Source organism: Dipodomys merriami, unplaced genomic scaffold (genome assembly GCF_024711535.1).
Source record: "Dipodomys merriami isolate MVZ:Mamm:240054 unplaced genomic scaffold, mDipMer1.0.p SCAF_32, whole genome shotgun sequence".
Classification (NCBI taxonomy): Eukaryota; Metazoa; Chordata; class Mammalia; order Rodentia; family Heteromyidae; genus Dipodomys; species Dipodomys merriami.
Genome location: NW_027204715.1, coordinates 4,697,165 through 4,718,581, shown reverse-complemented (window position 1 = coordinate 4,718,581; position 21,417 = coordinate 4,697,165). Strand labels below are relative to the sequence as shown.

Sequence of the window (21,417 nt, the reverse complement as noted above, 5' to 3'; positions counted from 1 at the left end):
TGGATGCAGAAATGCTGCCATCCACAGCCTCGCCATTCCGGGAAATCTTGTCCCTCCAGGCAGGCCATAGTCTTCATCCTTTCCCTATTGCACAGGACAGTTGTTATGCGAGTGTGATGGACTGCCTTCGCCTAATCAAGAAAGGGCAGAGTGGCAGCAGTCGCAGGGTTTCACCTCCAAACCCCTTGGATGACCAATGCAGAGCCCAGGAGGAAGCAAAGCCTAGGATGGGCCTCAAGAAGACTCATTCTTCTGTAATACGTCAACTGTCTTTCTTCTCAAATCATAACCTGGCACACCAAGTTACAGACTGTGGGCCAAAAGTATACCTCTCCTGCCCCCCACCATCCATTAGCAAAATGAAACAATCCTCTAGAATTGGACAACTCTGCTTTGATCAGGTGAGGCTCTGTTGAACTGTTTGAAGCAAGTATTCCAAGATCCCACAGTGGTTTGGGGTGTGGAATCTCCAGTCAGGTTACCAGGGTCCCAGCCCGACATCTTCCCCTCACAAGCCAGGCCCTCTGAGCTACCGTCTTCCGGGCTCCACCCAGATTTGGGAAGGGTGATGGGGGCGAATCAGGATGCACCAAGTGCTTAGAATAGCAAATGTCCGTGAGCCCAATGTTAAGGAGGCTAATTGGTGTTATCACCCTATTTGCTGGAAATAATTCTTTTCCACTGAGGACATTAAGGTGGAGGTGTCTGTCTTTGTATTCTTTCTTTGTTTGGTTTTGTTTGACATGATAAAAACATCACAGGGTATACGAAGTGATAACTCTGCCTTAGTCTAAGTAAACCATAGGAGACACACAGAGATCCTTCAAACGCTTCACTAAGAAGATCTGCAAAGTCACTTCCTGGGCAAATACCGTTCACCTTTGGACTTCCATCCATTGGAAGAAAGTCATAGCGCAACCAATTTCTCACACCTCATCACTGGGCAAAATTCTTTTGGGATGTTGTATTATATACATTGTATTCCCTCACATCATCACATGTTACTACGGGCTGTGTCGGCCTCCCCTGCACCACCAACACGTGAGATCGGAGCCAGTGGCAGTGGTTTATACCTACAATCCCAGTTACTCAGGAGGCTGAGATCTGAAGCCAGCCTGGGCAGGAAAGTCCATGAGACCCTTATCTCCAATGAACTTCCCAAACAAACCGGAAGTGGAGCAGTAGCTCAAGTGGTAGAGTGCTAACCTTAGGCAATAAAGCTCTCAGGTCCTGAGTTCAAGCTCCAAGAGCAGTGTGCACGCATGCACTTGCACGCGCGTGCACACACACACACACACACACACACAGAGTAGAACAAAAGCCACTCTTGCAACACACACCTGAGAATTTTCCCTTCAGGTGGATTTTGACCCTCCCTCCAACACTGTAGGTCCCTTCCTCACCGACCCAGGTGACCACCACCACCTCGCCACAAGTCTCTGTCTTGTCCCTGAAGAAAGAGAGAAGGAGCCTATCAGGAACCCACTCAAATACAGCTTCCCTCCATCTTGGACAAGCTTAGCCTACCAGCCGTCAGGTCTCCCAGGGAGCATGTGTTCCCGACAGACCTTTAATACATGGGGAAAAATGTGTATCTTTGTGAATATATTTTCCTTTTACAAGCCTTGCATTTCACACCATCTGCTGATCTGGGCACTTCTCTTGCTGCCAGTCAGCTTAAATTTTATTTTTGGATGCCTGCTTTGGGCAGAGCATGAAAACCCCGCAGGCTACATTGTCAGACATTCTAAACAAAATTTCTCAAGCGTCTTTGAAGACCTAATGAGAGCAGATCGTGTCAGAAGCCAAGATCATTTAGAATCGCTCGGTTGTTTCAGCAACAGGAAAACCAAAGCAGATGCAAACGGAAACGTTCCCAGAGCAGGGGCCTCCGTGGCTGGACAGTGCCCGGCTGGTTGGAGAACTGACAGCCGGACCACGAGGAAAGGGCCGCACCGCACCGGGGAACAGTCTCATAAGCAACAGCTGCATACGAAGACAGCTGGCGTGACCACGGTATCCTTGCGTGACCCCCTTATGCAAGCCCGATCTCTTCTCAACACCTTTCTCAATTTAAACTCACTAAACACAACAGAAAGAAAAAAAATCAAGGGGCAGAGGTAGGGATGCCAGAGAAATCTGGCGGGTCAGCGGATCTTGTGGTGAATTAAAATACAGGCTCATTTCACCAGCAGTCTGTTTTTGTAAAACACTGACCCCCAGCCAGGACATGAGCTGTGAGAAATGCTGGCCAACCTTTTCTGGAATATTCCCATCTGTTTTTTCGAGAGACTCTTTGGGAGATGTTTCGCCGTACCCAGCATTGCTGAAAAATGGATGGCATTTGTGCCTAAAATTCCCAGGCACTGACACAGCGTCACAGATGTAAATGTGCTGCGTGAAGCGAGAAGCATCTGCTGGAGGAGCAGCCGAGGCTGTGCACACCCGGCCCTGGCTTCCCGGAGAACCGAGATGGGAAAAATGGGGAAAACGCCAAGCGCAACTGCCCGAGGAGAGGTGTGGAGACAATTCAACAGACACTGACCTCTCTCGCTGGGAATTTCACACAGCTGCGCATTCTGAAGCTGAACGAGGTGTATTTCTAAGGGCAAGTTGCTCTTAGATGTTGCATCTTTTAAATGTTCTGAAGAAAACAATGACCTGTGTTTAGTAATGTTGCTAGCAGATTTGTAAATGGGTTTGTAGGGTGATACATTCCTATCCTGAAGAGAAAATAAGACCTTTAGTTATTGTTCTGGAATAGACCATGTGCCACCATCTGTTTATGAATAAAGTTTGATCAGGCCATAGCCACACTCACTTGCTGCCTTCTTGCTGTGGTTGTTCCTGGAGCCAAGTGGAGCAGGCTCTAAAAACAGGCCATGATTTGAAAATACTTAATCCCTGTCCTTCCCAGCAACAGCCTGGATCCCTTGTTCTACAACACACCTAAGTTTTCTGCTGTGGCTCAGGACCTTCCACTCAAGTCTTACTAACAACGCACAGGTGAGCAGTGCGCCACCCGTGTGACCATAAAGCATCATTGCAGGTCGGGTGCAGGCTGGAAGCTGAGTTCAGCAGAAAATCCCACTGTAAATGGCTTCCATAAAGGGTCTGATTCCATATCCCGGATATCTGTGTCACTTCCCAGTCTCCAAACAGAGACTAAGGTTCTTTAGGTGTTTTTGTTTTTGTCATTTTAAAGTTTCATGTCCATTTTGTCAGGAAAGTGCTGAGTGTCTTAAAGTCTAGATTAGTGAAGGACCAACAGACATCAATGAAACAATTTTTCTAAACCTAGAGGAGAGGGATTTACCAAAATTGCAACCTGCTTTGTGGAAAGAAGATCATTTAGTTACACATTTTTAGGCAAGAAATTTGTTTTGAGAAGTTGTTAAGCCATTTCTCACGCTTCCTTGTCATACTGCATCGTGATTTTTCTAAAGTCTGGGACGTTCTTTGGTTTCGCTAATTGAGCCAGGGTCACCTATCTTCCCATTATGATTATTTGATTTATCCATTAACTGTTCTAAAAACACACCAGGCATATTTTTTCTCTGCTTTCAATCTCTCAAGTGAAGTTCTTTACTAACTCTGGAAGCTGATTTGTGTGTGTGACTAAAATAATGACAGCAAAGAGAAAACAAGACAGAGAGAGAGAGAGAGAGGGAGAGAGAGAGGGAGAGAGAGAGAGAGAGGGAGGGAGAGAGAGAGAGAGAGAACTGGAGAGATAGAAGAAAATAGAGAGGGGGGAATAGGGAAGGAATCCCAGGAAGGTATAACCTAGCAAATGGCTGTCATTTATTGAACACATGAGCCAAGCATTCAGCTGGGAATTACACACGCCCAGTCCCTAATCCTCAGCTTAATTCTGTTATTGGTCCTTTTGTACAGATAAGTAAACAGATGGTCAGAGAAGTTAAATTGCTTGCGCAAAGTCATACAACCAATTCATGCAGAACTGGAAGCTGAGCTAAAGCCTTTCTGATGCTGTTATTAAAGTTCTTTCCATTATACATCAGGCTATCTTTGAAAAGGGAAGCATGCCTTTTCAGTCTTGGGAGACTGAGCAAAAAATATTTTTACAAAAGAATTTTGCTTCAATGTTTTGCTCATGAGAGAGTCAAGTAATCTTATGGAGTTCTGCAGGCGGAGGATCACAGGGCTAGGAACAGCCACAGAGGCTTTCAGTAAACCCAGTAAGCACTGCGGGGGGAGGGGACCACAGATCAAAGGCAGAGCCCTTCCCCTTAGGATCGCAGAGACTCTGGGGTGATTGACAGGGTGGGAGGTGAGTCTGTTCAAGAACTGGGACACAGTCTAGAGACAGGCTATGGGTCATGGGGATTTGATAGAGGTCATCCCTAGATTTGTCCTCAGGGAAGGCCAGGTTACAACCTTGGAATGCTCCAGGTAGAGGACAGGATAGGTGTAACAGCACTGAGAAAGGGCCAGGGCGGGACCAGCAATGGCAGAGCTCCCAACACATGCCAGGGACAGAAGGTGGCAGACTGTGAAAATCAGCTGGGCCAGGTCATACAGACAGGGCCTGGCAGGCAATGCCTAAAGCCTGGATTATTCTCTTCCCAGAACACAGAGGAGCTGCGGAAGGATCTGAAGGGCAGGCATGTTGAAGGACAGTCACCCCAACCGATGGTTCGGAGCTTCTAGAGGAAACCGGCCTGAAGCAACTCATCCTGACCCAGGGCCAGGGTCCAAGGATGAGAGGCAGGAGCGGGTCCTGGGACAGAGACGAGAAGGAGCTACAAAGGAGTCTGGGATCTAACAAGTGGGAGGACCACTGAAAGGATGAGGGACAAGAGGGCCCCAGCTCAAAGGCTGAGAATTCTGGGAGTGGGACCATCCAGAGATGCATGGCACACAGCTTGCAAATGATGGGCTGACTTTGAGGAGCCCAAGGATAGCGTGGGGGAGACCCTGAGCTCACAGACTCTGAAGACCAGTGTATATATCAAGCACTGGAGGGCAGGAAACGTCAAAATATGGTTAAATTATGTGCAAGCCAAAAGGCCAGCAATAAAGTAGAACTATTTTTTTTTACTTCTTGCATGTTATAAATATTTGATTTTAAAATGCATTAATAATAAAGGAGAGCCCAGGCACGGTGGCTCATGCCAGTAATCACCGACACTTGAAAGGTGGAGATAGGATGGTAGGGATTGTGTAGTCCAAGGCGAACTATGACAAAAAGTTTAGCACAACCCTGTTGTAAAGGACAAGCCTGGCCTGGTGGCTCATGTCTGTACCCCAACTGTGTGAGAGGTACAGACAGGAGCATCGAGCAGTGGAGCTCACTGGACACTGATGAACTTGAACCATACAATTCGTGGGTGGAGATGGGAGGAAGGGACTGGGGGAGAGTGAGGAAACAGAGGACACTGCATGCCAGGAAACATACAAATTCCCTGACTCACGTATATGGACTCCCTCTCTACATCACCTGGATAATAGCAATAAAGAGAATAGTTTTAAATGGGCTACCTGTGGTAGAATGCTAGCTATGTATGCTAAGCAAAACTGAACTCAAAACACCAGTTCTGCCAAAACTATGGAAATAGCCCAGAGGCCCCTCCATGGACAAATGGATCAAGAAAATATGGTATCTATACACCATGGGATTTTACTCATTCATCAGGAATAAGAAATAATAGTGTACCATTTGCAAAGCAATTGCATGAATTAAGTCAGGCCCTGAGAGACAGAGCCTGTCTGTGAAAGCTATAACTAATTTATAAACGTACAAGGAAACACATAAGAGTTGTAAGCAAATGAAAACAGACATATGAACTGAAGTATGATAATTGCAGAGAATTCAAATGGTATAATTCCTTAGAAAAATGATTTCAGACCAGCAAAATAACTACTAGGAGACTGGCACTTGAAAGGTGTGGGAGAGGATGAGGAGAGGGGAACAGAGGAATAAGGAAAGGAAGGGAAGGAGAAGGCAATCGTACTATACAATGCATATCCTGTGAAAATAAGAAAACTGAAGGGAGGGGGAAGGTTGGGAGAGATGGGAGAGGAGGATGAAAGGGCGGTGTGCATCCAGATGCAGTGGTCTGATAAACTGATTTGCTGAATGGTAACTTTAGATGTGCAGCTACTTAAAGGCAATAAAATATAATTTAAAAAAGAAAATAATATCATTCTTAAATTGGATTCTGAAGTTGGTCCCAAAATACGTGTGAGACAGTCTGTAAGATTTCCTGCAAGAACCCTCTCTGATTCCAGGATCACTTTCACACCCGGCTAGCCTTTTTTTACCTAGGCTCACAAAATTCTTTAAATTCCACTGGAGACACTTAAAGGAAGGAACGGAAATAACTGGGCAGACTCTTTGCTTTTCTCAAGTCATGCATGCACTTATATTTTCCTTACAAATAGCAGTTTTGTCCTAAAAGTTTGAAACTAATGGCAAACTTTATTTATCAGAAAAATCGAAGCTGAACTGAAACACAAAATAATCCAAACAGCTATTAGATATGTACATAAACCAAATGTCAGTTGATACAAATATCTAGAATGGGTTTTGATGTACAGACATTTGGGCAGCAGAAAGAACTAGAAAAAATTGTAAGTAAGATCATTTCCCCAAAGAAAGCAACTGAAATGCAATCAACTGAAACAAGTATTACAGAGCCAATTTCACAAGACTTATGAGGTGAGTGTATGTGTGAAAGAGAGAGAGAGAGACAGACAGAGAGGAGAGAGAAGAGGGAGGGGAGAAGAGAGGAAAAAGAGAAGAGAGAGAAATTGAGTAATAGAAGGAAAGGGAGAGAAGGGAGGAGAAAAGGAGAGAAAAAGAGGGACTGAGAGAGGGAGGGAAGGTGAAGTTGATGGGAGCAAGAGGGAGGTGGTGAGCATGATCTCACCTCCGCCATGGAGTGCTGACATCATCAGGTCATGTCCACTCAGATACATCTGTCTATCTCAACACTATCACCTCCAGTCCTAGAACTCTGAAATCTGAGCACTAGGTGATGGTTGGTGGGTGGAAATGTGCTTCATCACTGTCTAGAGGCTACACCTGGCAGGGACCAACTATACCCCAAATCAACCTGGTCTCCCACCTGGAAAGAAGTCTTAAATCCAGGTGGAAACCTCCAGGTTGGCTCAATAAGGGTTTTCAGAGCAAACACCCTGAGTTGTGTACCATGTCCGTTATCAAATCAATGGCGTCAGTTGTAAATATTTTTGAAAATGTCCACAGAGAGGCATTTCCGATGTGTTACACAGGAAGTTAAATCAGTAACCTTCTCTGCTCCGTAAAATACCTAAAACACAGCACTCTCTCAGCCTCTGTGAAACTGGGCCTACAGCTTCTATGGGTTAAATAGTGTCATTATGGGCATGTCAATTTTAGCTCATTTTCTGCCAATGACAAGTAATCCCAGATTCTTGAGTTTCTGTCTATCCTATTTTCTCAATCATCTCTCGGTCTTTCTTCTGATTTCTCTAGAAGACCATAAGTTTGAAGCTCATAAAGAAATCTGAATTCCACCTAAAGGTGCAGCTACTTGGGCTGTCAGGATTAGGACCCGATCGGGACATAGCTGTCATGATTAGGTCATGATTGATCACCACTTTTCATCAAGTTGCCATGAACTGGGAAGGCAGAGTCAAGGGAAAGGAACATGCCCAAAGTAGAACTAAGCAGGAAAGGCTTATCTGTCAAAAAAGAAAGAAACTCAAATTTAAAAAAAAACACAGAAAAATAGTAAGCACATATGAGGGATAAAAATATTTTAAATACCTAACAGTCACTAAATAAAATAAGAAACTACCCAAGGAAAACCATACCCATAGAAGCAATCAAAACCATCATGAGAATTCTCAACTCTAAAGTGCAACTAAACCTTTGAATGTAAAGGGTTGTAGTTATAAGGAAGTGTTATTTGTGACTGGGCAGCAGTGTCTTACATTGTTACCCCAGCTAGTTAAGTAGGAAGAGTTAGGAAAGGTCACTCTGCAAGGCTGGCAAAGGGAAAAAGTTAACGGGACTCCATCTCCACAGAAAGAGCTGGCTGTGATGGTATGCTTGTCATCTCAACTCTAGCAGGAAGAATAAACAGAAGGGCAAAAAGCAAGAGCCTGTCTCAAAAACAACCAGAGCAAAAAAATGAATTTGGGGGATTGAGGTGCAACTCAAGCAATAGAGTGCAAAACCCTAAATTCAGTAATTGCAAAACCCTAAATTCAGTAATTGCAAAACCCTAAATTCAGCTCCAGTCCTACCAAAAAAATATATAATCAAAAGGTAAAGATGGACAGAAGTATTTTCACAGGCAAAGTAAAGAATAATATGTAATGCAATGTACTCTGCATAAATATTGGTAAATAAAGAAGTTTACAAATAAGTCAAGCAATCAGACCCATGCCTGGGCCTTGTCTAAGTGATTGCTGTTATTATAGTCAAAACAGATGCAGAAGCCTTGAGAACTAGCCAAAAATATCAAGCAGCAAATTAGGGAAAATTACAATATAACCTAATGAAAACAAGTCCAGAAATTCAAGAACTATTTGGTATTACATAAGCACAGAAATCTTAAATTTTTGTCCATAGATGATTTTAAGTCCTTTGGTAGCAGGACAAGAGTCATTTTTTAAGGGAAAAAGAAAGAGAAGTAAGTTGCCATCAGTATTGCCTTCAAATTATAAAAAAATCTATGTGACTTAACCCAAAAGCTAGTGTATGGCTTAAAGGGAAAAAAAGCTGGGAAATTAAAAAGTAAACAAATACATCCACTATTACAGCCGTGATGTTAATCAGTTCCTTGGAGGTATATGGCAAAGCAACTGGAAAGAAAAGGAGTTTTTATTTTTTAATTAGAAAGTAAAAATCCACATGAAAGTGATGTGATTATGTACCTGAACAATTAAGAGGTTCAGGACTAGAGTTATGGCCAAAGTGGTAGAGTGTCAGATAGGTAAGCAAGCTAAGTAAGAGCTCAAAGGCCCTGAGTTCAAGCCCCAGTACCTTCAAAATAGATAGGTAAGTAGGTAGAAAGACAGATAGACAAACAGATGGATAGATATATGATAGATAGGTAGCTAGGTGATAGAACTAAGAGGATCAGATGAAGGAACTGATACAAGGAGTAAATTCACAAGTGGAAACAAGATGTACATTCACTGAAGACTCCACTGAGAGTCCGCCTCTCCCTGCCCCTCCCCCTTCTTGCTCTCACTCTCTTTCCCTCCCATTTAAAAGGACAGTTGTTTACTTAGCTGAGCTACTTATAATCACTTGGCAGGACTTCTCTTTGCTTTCTCTAGTGATGACAGTTTTGTTTAAATATGAAGTAAAATTCCCCTATGTGTCTACTCTGGGTTTTGCTTGAAATCGGATGTATTTTCCTATTTTATCATAAATACCTGCCAGGAAGGTACCTTCCTCTGCTACGCCCTGCAGGGCTTGACAAACCAGAGAAGTGAATCCCCCAGGCCCAGACCTTGAAGAACAACTGGAGCTGTCTGCAACAACCCACAGAGGGAGAAAAGGGGCCCTACAGCCACCTCTGGATGCTGGTATCCGAAGTGAGTTCCATTGTAGCCTCTCCCTCTACTTAGATCCTCTGGGGATCTCATATATGACTTCTTAAAATAAATAAATGTTTTGCAGATATAATTAAGGGATAGAGGGTACAATACGATCACGCTGGTTATAGAATGGAACCTAACCACAAGAACTAGTGTTTCCATGACAGTTAGAAGAGAAGATGAAGAGACAGAAAGAAGACAGCACAGCTGGGGAGAAAACTGTAACACAAGAAGACCATAGAATTGAGCTACACATCTCCAAGCCAAGCAAATGACAAGATTTTCTGGAAAACCACTAGAAAGTAGGAAAGAGACATAAGCAGGTTCTTCCTCAAACCTGCCAATATCTTGTTTTAATTTTCCACAAAACAATGGGTATCTATGCATGTCTATACTTGTTACTTTAAGCACCAATGTTTTCTGTGCTTCTTTATATCAGCACTGGGCAACCAATATAGTATCTCAGTGGAAGGTAGTGAAGGACTTCAGAGCTGACAGAGTCGGTGTCTATCTCTTCACCACAAATGGTCAAGATTAAAGTACCAGGAGGATGGCTAGAGAGAGGGGAAAAGAGCCCTCTCCAAGGCTGACCCTCAGCAGGAGGGTAGCCCGGGAATCCAGTCAGCGCTGAGTCTCCAACAAGTGTCTACTCTTGTATCTCTCCCCTTCATTTTTCTTATTAGGCTAACTTTGCCAACTGTAGCTCAAGGATTCCTAAAGCCTGGTATACTGGCTAGTATTCTAGTCACATGCGAAAGGTAATATTAAAAATATGGGGAAAGACAGTATCAAGAATACTGAGAAAGGTAATATTAAGAATGCTGAGAACCGTAATTAATATTAAGACTTTTCTGTGCATGTCAGTCGTGGGGCTTGAACTCTGGGCCTGAGCACTGTCCCTCAGCTCTTCAGCTCAAGGCTAGTGCTCTACCACTTGAGCTACAGCGCCATTTCAGGTTTTCTCATGGTTTATTGGAGATAAGAGTTTCACGGTCTTTCCTGCCCGAGCTGGCTTTGAACCATGATCCTCAGACCTCAAGCCTCCTGAGTAGCTGGGATTACAGGCGTGGCCACTGGAGCCCAGCCCTCAAGACTTACTTTTATCTCCTGGTTTCAGAGGCTTCAGTCCACGGCCCACTGGCTCCATCTTTTCTGTGTCTAAAGCCCTACCTTCTACCTTCTTCTGGGAACACCATGGATTAATCCATTGACCCAGTCCCTCTTCAACAGCACCACCAGGTGAGGACTAACCCTTCAAACCATTAGCCTTTGGCTATCACTGCACATACAAACCATGCCACAAGGCACACGATTCTCACACTTACACAATGGAGGAAGGCTGAACTCCTCTCCTTCACAGAGCCTGAGTTTCTAGGCTCCCACTAAGAGGGAGCTCTGCCCAGGGCCAGGGAAGAGCATTCCCTGGGGTGGCTCATCAGAACGGACCTTGAGCTCTTGGGGCCAGTGATCTGCTTGTGACTACATTTCCCCAAGTATTTCTATGTTCCAGCTCTCTTAAGTTTTACCCAATCACACCTACTGAGTGAACAATACTATTGCCACTCCCAAGAATAAACTATTCTTGGGAGCTCAGCACCAGTGCAGCTTAGTAATGGACTGTCATTCAGTACCCTTCCTAATCAGCACCAAGGCCAGCAGCCATAGACGAAGATCGCCTTACTGTTGCAGTTGTACACGTGGGAAAACTGAGTGGAGCCACAGCTTGAGTGCCTGAGGAAACACATTTTGACCTGGAGTGGGTTCCAGAGTGTCCTTTGGATCGGGTGACAAGAAGCAGAACTACGCACAGAAGCTGAGCTGCAGCTTAGGCCCAACAATTTCAGCCAAATCCACAAATGTGCTGGAGCTGACATGATTGACCACAATTGTCCAATGTGGGGCCACAAAGAAAAGACTTCCTTACTTCTGGCATGGGAGGTCAGGGTAGCATGACCTCAGGCTGCTGGATATGTTTGGGCAGTCCCTGAAAGGGGCTCACAGAAAGAAAGCTAGTGCTGACACCAGCCCAAATCACTGGCGGGACACTCTTCCCTGGGGAGCGGGAGAGCGGTCTGTCTCTGTGGCCACTACACATAACCATGAGGCAGAAAAGGTGTCCAAACTGAAACTCTGCCTGCAGCACAAAGCTGGATCTGCTCATTCCTCCCTACTCCAACCCCCTCAGGCTGCTGAGAGGAATATCAGAAATGACCCAGGGGTGGCTGGCCATCAGAGCCTCTCATCTCCTATGGGAGGCAAAATCAGTGGACATTATTTTTAGGCTGTGATTACTGTTGAAGAGACAGACAGGAAGCACATCTCCTCCCTCTGTCCTCAGTCTACCTAGGTTGTTAAACTCTGCAAACACAGAGGAGATGTTGATGTTGTATTCTCATTGGGCAGTGATCATGATTAATACCTGCTGTTTTCTGAGCACTAAGTATGTACCTGGCTCAGTTAAGTCCATTTATCCCCTCATTTCATCATCCCCGAGGCCCTAGAAAGATGTTTCGATCATTATTTCATTTTGCTAATAAATAGACCCAGCGCCAGCTCTGTCTCTCCTTGGAAAAATGTCCGAATGACAACATATACATAATCTCTACCGCAGCAGCTCCCAGGGTTCTTCTTTTAAAGGAGTCCATTAGAATGGTTCGGATCCAGGCTGCAGGCTCACAGGTTATATAACTCTTCAAGAGATCCAAGGAAGTTGGGTTGCTGATTTTCTTGTACTGTAGGGGTTTCAAAGACCAGTTACTAATGCTATACTAATGCTCAGAATCTGTAGCTGTCAGAAACTACCTCCCTCCCTTAAAAATAAACATTCAGAGTTGGCAGAGTCTCTGGTATTTGTCAATAGTGGACCAAAGAGACAGGAATTAGTGAAAGTAGGAGAAAATCACTAGCTAGCTGGCAAGAGGCATGAGTGAAGAAACTGCCACAGCCCCATTTAATAAATCTACAATAAAGCATCATTTTCAATAACAGTCCACTGCTTTGAATAAACAGAAAACAGAGAATTCAGATGACAGATGAAGATAGAGACCTTTTGTGGATAGCTGACACTTTTTTTTATAAAGAACTCTTCCTTTGGCCAGATCGTAAGAACAAAGCCCTGTGCTGGTGGGGTTTCCTGCCTGCCTAGCTCTGTTCCTTCACCGTCCCTTCGATGCCATTCCACCGACACTGGACCCCATTCCAAAACTGCAGTCCAGCTACTAATTACCAATATGAAAATCAGTCTCTAAATTTCAAGTCTCAACATCACCGACCATGTCTCCTGGGATCGGAGGGCCTGCAGGCAGGCGTGGAAGTCGCTGTTTAGTTGAGTCACCAAGACTCTTGCCGGCAGTGAGCGTGGGTCAGGGGGGGCGGGACCAAGAAAGACAAAAGGGCAGGGGAGTGAAGTATGTTTAAACTCACTCTAGGATTTAGTCTTGGCAGGCGCATTCCTATTTTTCCTTCTTGTCCATTCTTAGCCTGTTTCTTCTAAATCCCACTGCCTTTCGTGAAAGTAAACAATGGCTTCTTAAAACAAGGTAAAGATTACACTCAATCCATGCCTTCATGCTATGCAAACCTGGCAGTGACCCACTCTCCATTTTTTAACCTCTACAGAGGGGGGAAAACTGTTCCACATGTCTCCAAAGACAAACAGTAAGAACAGAGATGTAAATTCCTAGCAATTAGTTTCTTCCACAGCCAGAAGCCAGGCAGCTGGTAACCTGCTGTCTCTCCCCTCCTCTCCTCTGGGCTTCTCAGATTAGATCCTAAATGCAATTTAATTCCAGACTCCAATATGTACTTCCTGAATTATACTTAAAAAGAATCAGTTATGTAACAAAGCCACATTGCTGCTGATTACACACTTGCTGTAGATGATTGTCTACATTAGGTGCAATAAAATTTTTTTCCAATTGTATCACAGTTTAAATCTATCAAAGCTTACCGGGCACCAGTGGCTCATGTCTATAATCCTAGCTCCTCAGGTGGCTGAGAGCTAAGGATTGCAATTCGAAGCCAGCACAGGCAAGAAAAGTCCATGAGAGTCTTATCTCCAATTAACTAACCAAAACTCTGGAAGTGGAGCTGAGGCTCAAGTGGTGGAGGGATAGCATACACGCACACATGCATGCACGCACACACACATACCACACACACACACACACACACACACACACACACGCACACACACATACCACACACACACACACACACACACACACACACACACACACACACACACACACACACACACACACATGAAAGCTTCTGTAGTGTAAAAGAATCTTGTACCATTTCGCTAATACCCTAATCATTCTGCTAGAAAACCAACAGGTGCTCCTTAGAATATCTTCTTTAATAAACATAGGTCCTCATATAACTGTCTGACTGCAGTAGATCAGTATTAAATCCTCCCCCCCTTCTTATGGGAAAACAAAAGGTAGAGGAAATGAACTTCAGAACGTGTTATAAATTCCCAAGAAATAAAAGTCCATTAGAGTGAGTAAACTGCATACAAAACATAATCAAATGAACCCTTAAATATGTATTTTAATGTTTTCGTTTCTTTCATGCATGTGTTTCTAACGCATTTATAAGATTATTTCTTTGTTGCTTTGTATGTCCCTCCCCCACAGTGTAACCCCCGCTTTCACTATATTTGATGTCAGTATAACATGTGGAGGAGATGGGGACAAACAAGTCGTTTAAGGATTCAGGTGGACCTGTTGCAACAATGAGAAGTACAAAATGTCATGTCAAAACCAGCTTTACAATGTCGGTGTGGGGGGGGGAGGGGGGTATAATTGGGTGGGGGGAGGGGGGTAAAATTGGGTGGGGGGAGGGGGGAGGCGGGGAAGGGAAGTGAAGGGTAAACAAAGGAGGAGGCTGCAATGCTTGGTAAGAAATGTATGCATTATCCTGCCCATGTAATTGTAGCCCCTCTGTACAGTATGTTCTCAAATAAAATAAAATACAATTAAAAAAAAAACATAATCAGGGTTTATAGACAGGAATATGTGAAAATTCCTTGAAGTTGGTTCAGTAGTTGCTAACAGAGACTCTGATGTACAAAGTGGAGCAGATCAGGTGAATGTTCCAGATGCTCACGTACTCCATCAACACAAGATTCAGGTGGACCCTTGGACCACTCTACGCAGCAGGACTGCAGGCTCCTCCTTCCCTGGCCCAGGAGGCAGGCAGTACCGCAGCAGAAGGGCAGGCTTCGCACTGTATCTTCCCAGCCTCAGTCTCCCTTTACTTTGGCCTAATGACGAGCGGAAAAGACTCCTTAATTCTCTTTCATCAAGTGATTATTCCCATCAATGTAATTTATCACACATAAATGATATATTCTTCCTACAGGGACAATATAGAACTACTTGCGATTAACATTTCCTCCTCTTCCTTGGAGATTTCAAAGTCCCTCCATAATCACAGATTACAGACACATATTTCTTTGAGACTCAGGATAACAGAGAGAAAAGAATTATGAGAAAATTCACATGAGATCAGTACATAGTGAATCACAGAGCAACCAAAAATTATCTCTTCCTCGCCTACAAATAAGTGCTGTGTTCAAAATGTTTGTCCTCTTTGCCTGCCTCTTCCCACCTCTTCTCCTTCCCACCTGTCCTGTCCCTTCCTTCCAGAATTACTCAGTCCTGAGCCATCAGAGAGGCCCAAGATGGCAGCATGTGCACTGACAATAAAGGATATAAGAACTGCATTTGCCCACAGGTGACAAAGTGATGACTTAGGAGTGTACACTATGGGAAAGCCACACACAGGGACAGCGCCCAGCTGGATTTAGGGCTGGCGCAGGGAGGAACAAGATGAGTCTGAGCCCTCTGGTACCCAAAAGAGGTGAGGCCATGTTGGAAAGACAGAAGCCAGCTTGGTGGGTGCATCCTGAACAAATCTAAAGCGGTGAGGTCATCTAAATAACCTATCAAAGGACGTTTTTAAACCTAAGACTTTATACATATAAATAAATAAATTGGAAAAATTGATGTAAAAATAGAACATATGCCTAAAGAAAGTTCCCACAAAGTAAGTATTGCTCACAAAAGGGAAAACAGTCATTTCAAAGTGGACAACCTCCTCCAAACACAAATCTACACTAGAAGCAACAGAGCAAAGTGGAATCATGCACCCCTGGAAGATTCTATGAGAATACCCCACCACCACAGACTCCTGGCCACAACAAGGAACTTGAGTCTGTTTGCAAGGAAGAGCCAAAGGCTAGCTGAACACTGGAAGACATTTGTTTTACAATGTGATGGGACTGCAAATGTCCAGTGTGTCAAGATTGTGAGTAGCAGAGGAAGGAATTGTTTCAGACAGAAACCCAAACAGATTTCACTGTACTTGGCAATGTAGGTTCTCACCTGGGCCTGATCCCTTCCGCTACAAATGGAAATGATTACTGGCAACACAGGACAGACTTGAATAGACTGAGAATCAGACAGCAGTAATAGGGCAGAGGATTTCCCAACTCTGACAGTTCTATTAGAGTTAGGTAAGAGAAATGGTATTAGAGAAAATATAGAGCTAAAGCATTTGGGGTCAAGAATCATCAAATTGGCAACTGACCTCGAAATGGGTTAGGGAGAAAAAAGAAGCAGTATTGTAGTTACAACTTACTGTTTCAGAATTTGGAGCTGCTTCAAAATAAGTTACGTGGTGTATAGGCGATTTCAGTTTGTGTTTGAAATGGGTATGGCGATGCCAATTGTACTGTTTAATTATTAGCTATTATACTTCAAAGCATATGGCAGTGACATGAATTTTCTGACAATGAACTCTATTATACAGCTTTAGAAAGGGAACAGGTTTTCTCTTAAGTCATTATTTTGGTTAACAGGTAAGTACTACATGGTCTCATGAGCCCCAATGCCAAAGAAACTTGAAACAAAACCTCAGTAGCCAGCAAAACACAGCCCTCCCCTGAGGGCTGAGCAGGAGCTGACCGGCTGGACAAGCAGCTTCTGTACACCAAACCAGTTCCTTTTATTTTATACAGTATGATATTTAAAATACCTAAAAGAAATCTAACCAGTAAATTCATTACATTCTAATTTATATACACTGTACATAAGAAGAATTCAATGAAATGGGTTTTTTTCCACCTATCACCCCACACCAGTGATATTTTTAGGTTGTATTTTCCATGGTGGCCAAAGTATGGAAAGCTTTGGTAGTTAATTAGAGATAAGCGTCTCAAAGACTTTCCTGTCCAGGCTGCTTTGAACCATGATCCTCAGATCTCAGCTTCCTGAGTAGCTAGGATTACAGACGTGAGCCACCAGTGCCAGGCTTCAAACATTCTTTGATGTTTACATATAATCCTTTCATTTTAAGGCTATTAGAATCATTATGTAATTATTTCTGAAGTGACGGGAAATGGAATCCGTGGTTCTTTCTTTTCCTGTCAATGAAATATATTTATATGAAATGTATTACATGAAATATATTTCTTATATGAAATGCCACAGATGAGGCTGTTTTTCTTCACTTTTTTTGCTTCTGCAGAAATATTCTATCTGACTGTCTGCTGCCATAAATTATTTTTCATTGCTGGCTCTGGAAAATGGGTAAATAAAAACTAAGGATTACATTTTCTCAAGTTCTTTTTACTAATACATGAAGATAAAAATGCTTTTAGGCAGCTTGGCTCAATATAGTATTCAATAACCTAGAATACTTTTTGAAGCACTTTCATTTTCCTCTTAAAAAAACACAATTTGATCCTTACGGACAGTTATTAAAAACATCTCTTCTCAGAATTTTTTCTCTTATGTCTGTGCCAGCAGACATTTCATGTATTCACAGAGGAGATAAAGAGAGGTACAAAATGTTCAAAGAAGTTTGCCAGGGGAGACCCCAGCTGAAGGTACTGTAAGCCAGGAAGAATTTCCAGTCCACAGTCGCTTCCACACTCTCAAGTGGCTGGGCAGATCAGGTCCGTACTGCTTCTGCAAAAGCATAGCCATGCCCTGACCCAGCCACACCCTGACCCAGACTCCACTACCCAACCCAATGCTGAGCTTCCTGGCTCAAGGACTGGTACAGGACAGAGTAGAAGGGAAAAGGGAGAAATGCTCTCAAAGGAGATGCTGGCAAATTCATAGAGAGGAAAAAAAAATATGGCTGAGAGTGTGTGCAAAAGATTATTTCTTAAATATCATCCCAAACAGAGTTGCTCTGTTTATCTTTTGAGTTAGATGTTGGTGGTCAGAAATTGATGGCTGGCAGGGAGGAGAATGTTGGACAAAACTAGATAAGGTGAGTACATTCTGGAGATCTAAAGAATAACACCACTGGTGATAGATGTGTGCGCTAATTTGCTCCTATAATCATTATGTACTATCATAATATATACATACCAAATCATGCTCTACATTCCTTGGATATAGGTAACCTTTATTTGTCAACTAAATACTCTGAAGTCAAACATTCCACCTTCACTTTCTCATGAAATAGTCCCTGGCCAGCTCCAGCTGTGCTCAGGTGTGCAATGCAGGTGCACAACACACAAGAGGCCAGGTCTTTGCACGCAGTGAAGACAAAAGGTGCTGTTATGGGTTGAAACTAAACATGTCTCCCAACTTTATCAATGGAGTCATCCAGTAATGAGTTCTCACCGGAGGTGGGAATCTGGGGGTGTGCCTTTGGAGAGTCCTGAGACTGATTCTCTTGGTTCCAGTCATTCTCCCTTCCCCAGTAATCTCTCTCTCTTTCTCTCATTCTCTCTTTCCCTCCCACCCAGTCCATCAGAAGTTGAGCTACTCTGTTCCAATATATGCTCTCCACCAGGATGTCCCGCCCCCACCATACCACACCAGAGACAGGGCCAGTGACCATGGACAGAAACCTCTAGAACCATAAGCTAAGGCAAATTCTTTCTTAATTCATGCTCACAGGTACTGTCACCATGACTAGCTATTCTTAATGAATGTAATGGTATGAACACCAGGAGATAAATACACAGAAGAGGAATCCCTAGGGAGCTTTCAAGACTAGAGATTCCCACAGGCCCCAACCTAAGCCCCCAGATACATCTCAAGCTTACAAATACCACAAACCTACCGAGCTCATGGAAATCTGCTTTCTCAGACCCTGCAGGCCTCAAGTGATCCTTGTCTCAAAGTCATCTCCCTAGGACTGGGTATAGCTTAGCAGCAGGGTGCTGCCCTGGCATACCCAAGGCCAGCTCAATCTCCAAAATAAAGCTTTCTTTCTAATTGTACAGTGATGTTCATAACTATAACTCCTCTAGCTTCAGTGTTTGCTACCACAGCCACATTTGTTTCAAATAATCCCAATAAGGCAAAATAAAACATACTTTTGACAGGTAAAAACCTGTCTGCCTGAAATAACTTCAGTTCATTAACTCTACTGTTCACTGACATGTGTATGATATATATGATGCATGATATAAATGGTAATTATTATGTAATAGTATACACATACACACATTAAATCGCGATCTATGTGCCTTGAATATAGATAGTATATATCAATCTTATATATGCATATATAAACATTTAAAATGCTTTTACCTAATTAAATAGAGTAGCTTCTTAGAAATGTCATTTACTAACAAAACAAAATTTGCTGCTGTAGCCCTTTCACGAACTCTATGTTTTCATGCCCAGAGACCTGCCAGAGGACTGAGAAATGGGGAACCTTTATCCCTTGTAAAGAGAAAGGTAGGGCAGAGTTATGAATTTAAGTATACAAGTTATCTCATTCTAAAAGTACGAGTACTAAATAAGAATGTACAGTGAGGACACTGCAATCACCAAAATCATAGCGCAATTCAGCAATCAGCCAGATGGACTTATACTTTTCAGATGACAGCTAGAGTCAGCTTTCCTGTTGCTAGCAGCTCCGTGACAGGGCCTCAGTGATGAGTGGGGCGGGTCGGAGCACCCCTTGCGATAGTCAGGAACAGAAACACCTGGGAGAAGGAAGACGTGCAGACCGGGGAGACAACAGACAGTCCCTGAACAGACGCCTGTACGTCTTCCCCAGGCCCGTGGACAGCGCAAGGCCATCGGCCCAGATGAGGTGGGTCACCTACCTGCCAGACCAGGTGCTCCACGCCTCCAGGCCTTGTAGACAGGCAGATGCTCAGCACGATGGTGTGGGAGGAGGAGGTGAGGACGCTGGCGATGATGGCGTCTCGCATGTTGAAGGGTAGCATGGTGTACACCACGAAGACGATGAAGAGGAAGAAGGACACCTATGGGAAAGCAGAAAAGGAAGGTGAACGGAGTACCTGGCTCCTTAGTGGCGTCTCTTTCCTTCCTATTAATGGTAGCAGGAAACACATGTTTACTTAAGAATACCATTATGGCAAAATACGACAGCACACTGAGACAAAGCCACCAGATTATAGCAAAGGATTCATCATAGTAACAGGAAAAAGAAGTTCTTGATTAAAACCGTGAGATGTTCAGTTCTGAGACCAAACTTCTGCAGATCTGAGTGGTGCCCATGCATGTATGCAATGCTAATCTTAAACCATTAACCTTTGGTATCCGTGCTTTAGAATGAGCAAAGGGATACCCCTCCAGCATGGACGGAGACGGTTCAGCAGTTGTAAAATGCACTTTTGTATTTCCTCCAGAAGAGATTAAATTTAGAATACCTATGTGACCTAGCAATTTCACTCCTGGGTATATTCCCTACAAAAACAAAACAACAACCTGGACACAGATTCTCAGACACATATGTGCATGACAAGCGCTCACCTCACTGCCACAAGGCAGAAAGGATAGATACCCACCAAGAGAAGAACGAGTGAACCACACCTGGTATTCATACATCACAGCACTGTCCAACTGTCCAACTGACTGTGAATGCATGACACCAGGTGTACAGACATTATACGGGGTAAATGCAGCTGGGATAAAAAAGGCTCCATATTGCAAGATTGCATTATAGGAAGGACACCAAGTAAGAAAACCATAGACAGGAGACAGATTGGTGGTTGCCTGTGGGTGGGACAGAGTGGGATGAAGAGGGAAAGTCATTGCATAATAAGCATTATAGTTTGCTTTGGGGCTGATGAAAAAGGTTTTGGAACTAGACAGAGATGTTCGCTGTGCAACACTGGGAGTTTACTAAATGCCTCAACATTCTTTACTTTAAAATGTCTAATTTGTTATGTGAACTTCATATCAAAGAAACCAGCAGTAAGAAACCTCTCAGAGAAAGGTTTGGAATGGAAACGATGATGTTTAACAGGTAGTAAAATAGACCAATTTCATCACACAAGAAGCTGAGACAGAAAATATAAAAAAAGAATAAGCCATAAGTCGAGCAGGCAAAGGACCTAAGGTCAGAGAATTGAGGAATGAGGCTCCACACCATGGAGCTCCTTCCCTTAGGTGAGCAATTTGCCCGCCCAGCTTGCACAAGTGTGCTGTGATACATGGAAAGAGCACGAAAGCCATGCATGGCCCATCGACACTGACAAGTCAGCTCAGCTGTTTCTCTGAGTTCCAAGCATGACTTGGGCATGAGGCTCTGCTACAGACGGATTCAAAGAGTACCCAGTCTGAAAGACACCAGGCTTTATCTCCTAACTATCCACTTATAGGGACCTGGGTTACATTTATAACCTAAAAAGCAAGTGTCTGTCACCAGGCTGGTATCTTTGTCTAATTGTCTTGGTTAAAAAGCCTAATGAAGATGAAGTGCTCACACTCTGAACATCAACTAAGATCCTTTCATTTTCTTCAGGGCATTCCCGCCTGGACGGTCATTCATTTCACAAATGCCTTGCACGCTGAGGGACAGAGGCCCACACAACAACTGAAGCCCAGCTCTCGTCCTTTTCCA

The 21,417-nt window shown here is 43.7% G+C and overlaps 1 protein-coding gene across 3 annotated transcripts in view; it reads right to left on the bottom strand.

Annotated features, from left to right (window-relative positions):
- Positions 1-21,417, bottom strand: part of Adcy2 (adenylate cyclase 2) — a 340,906-nt gene that overhangs the window by 216,331 nt on the left and 103,158 nt on the right. For all 3 annotated transcript variants that reach the window (XM_070042164.1, XM_070042162.1, XM_070042163.1), the window contains exon 3: positions 19,652-19,813. In XM_070042164.1, coding sequence (XP_069898265.1) covers positions 19,652-19,813 — 162 coding nt within the window. The remainder of the gene's footprint in view (positions 1-19,651; positions 19,814-21,417) is intronic.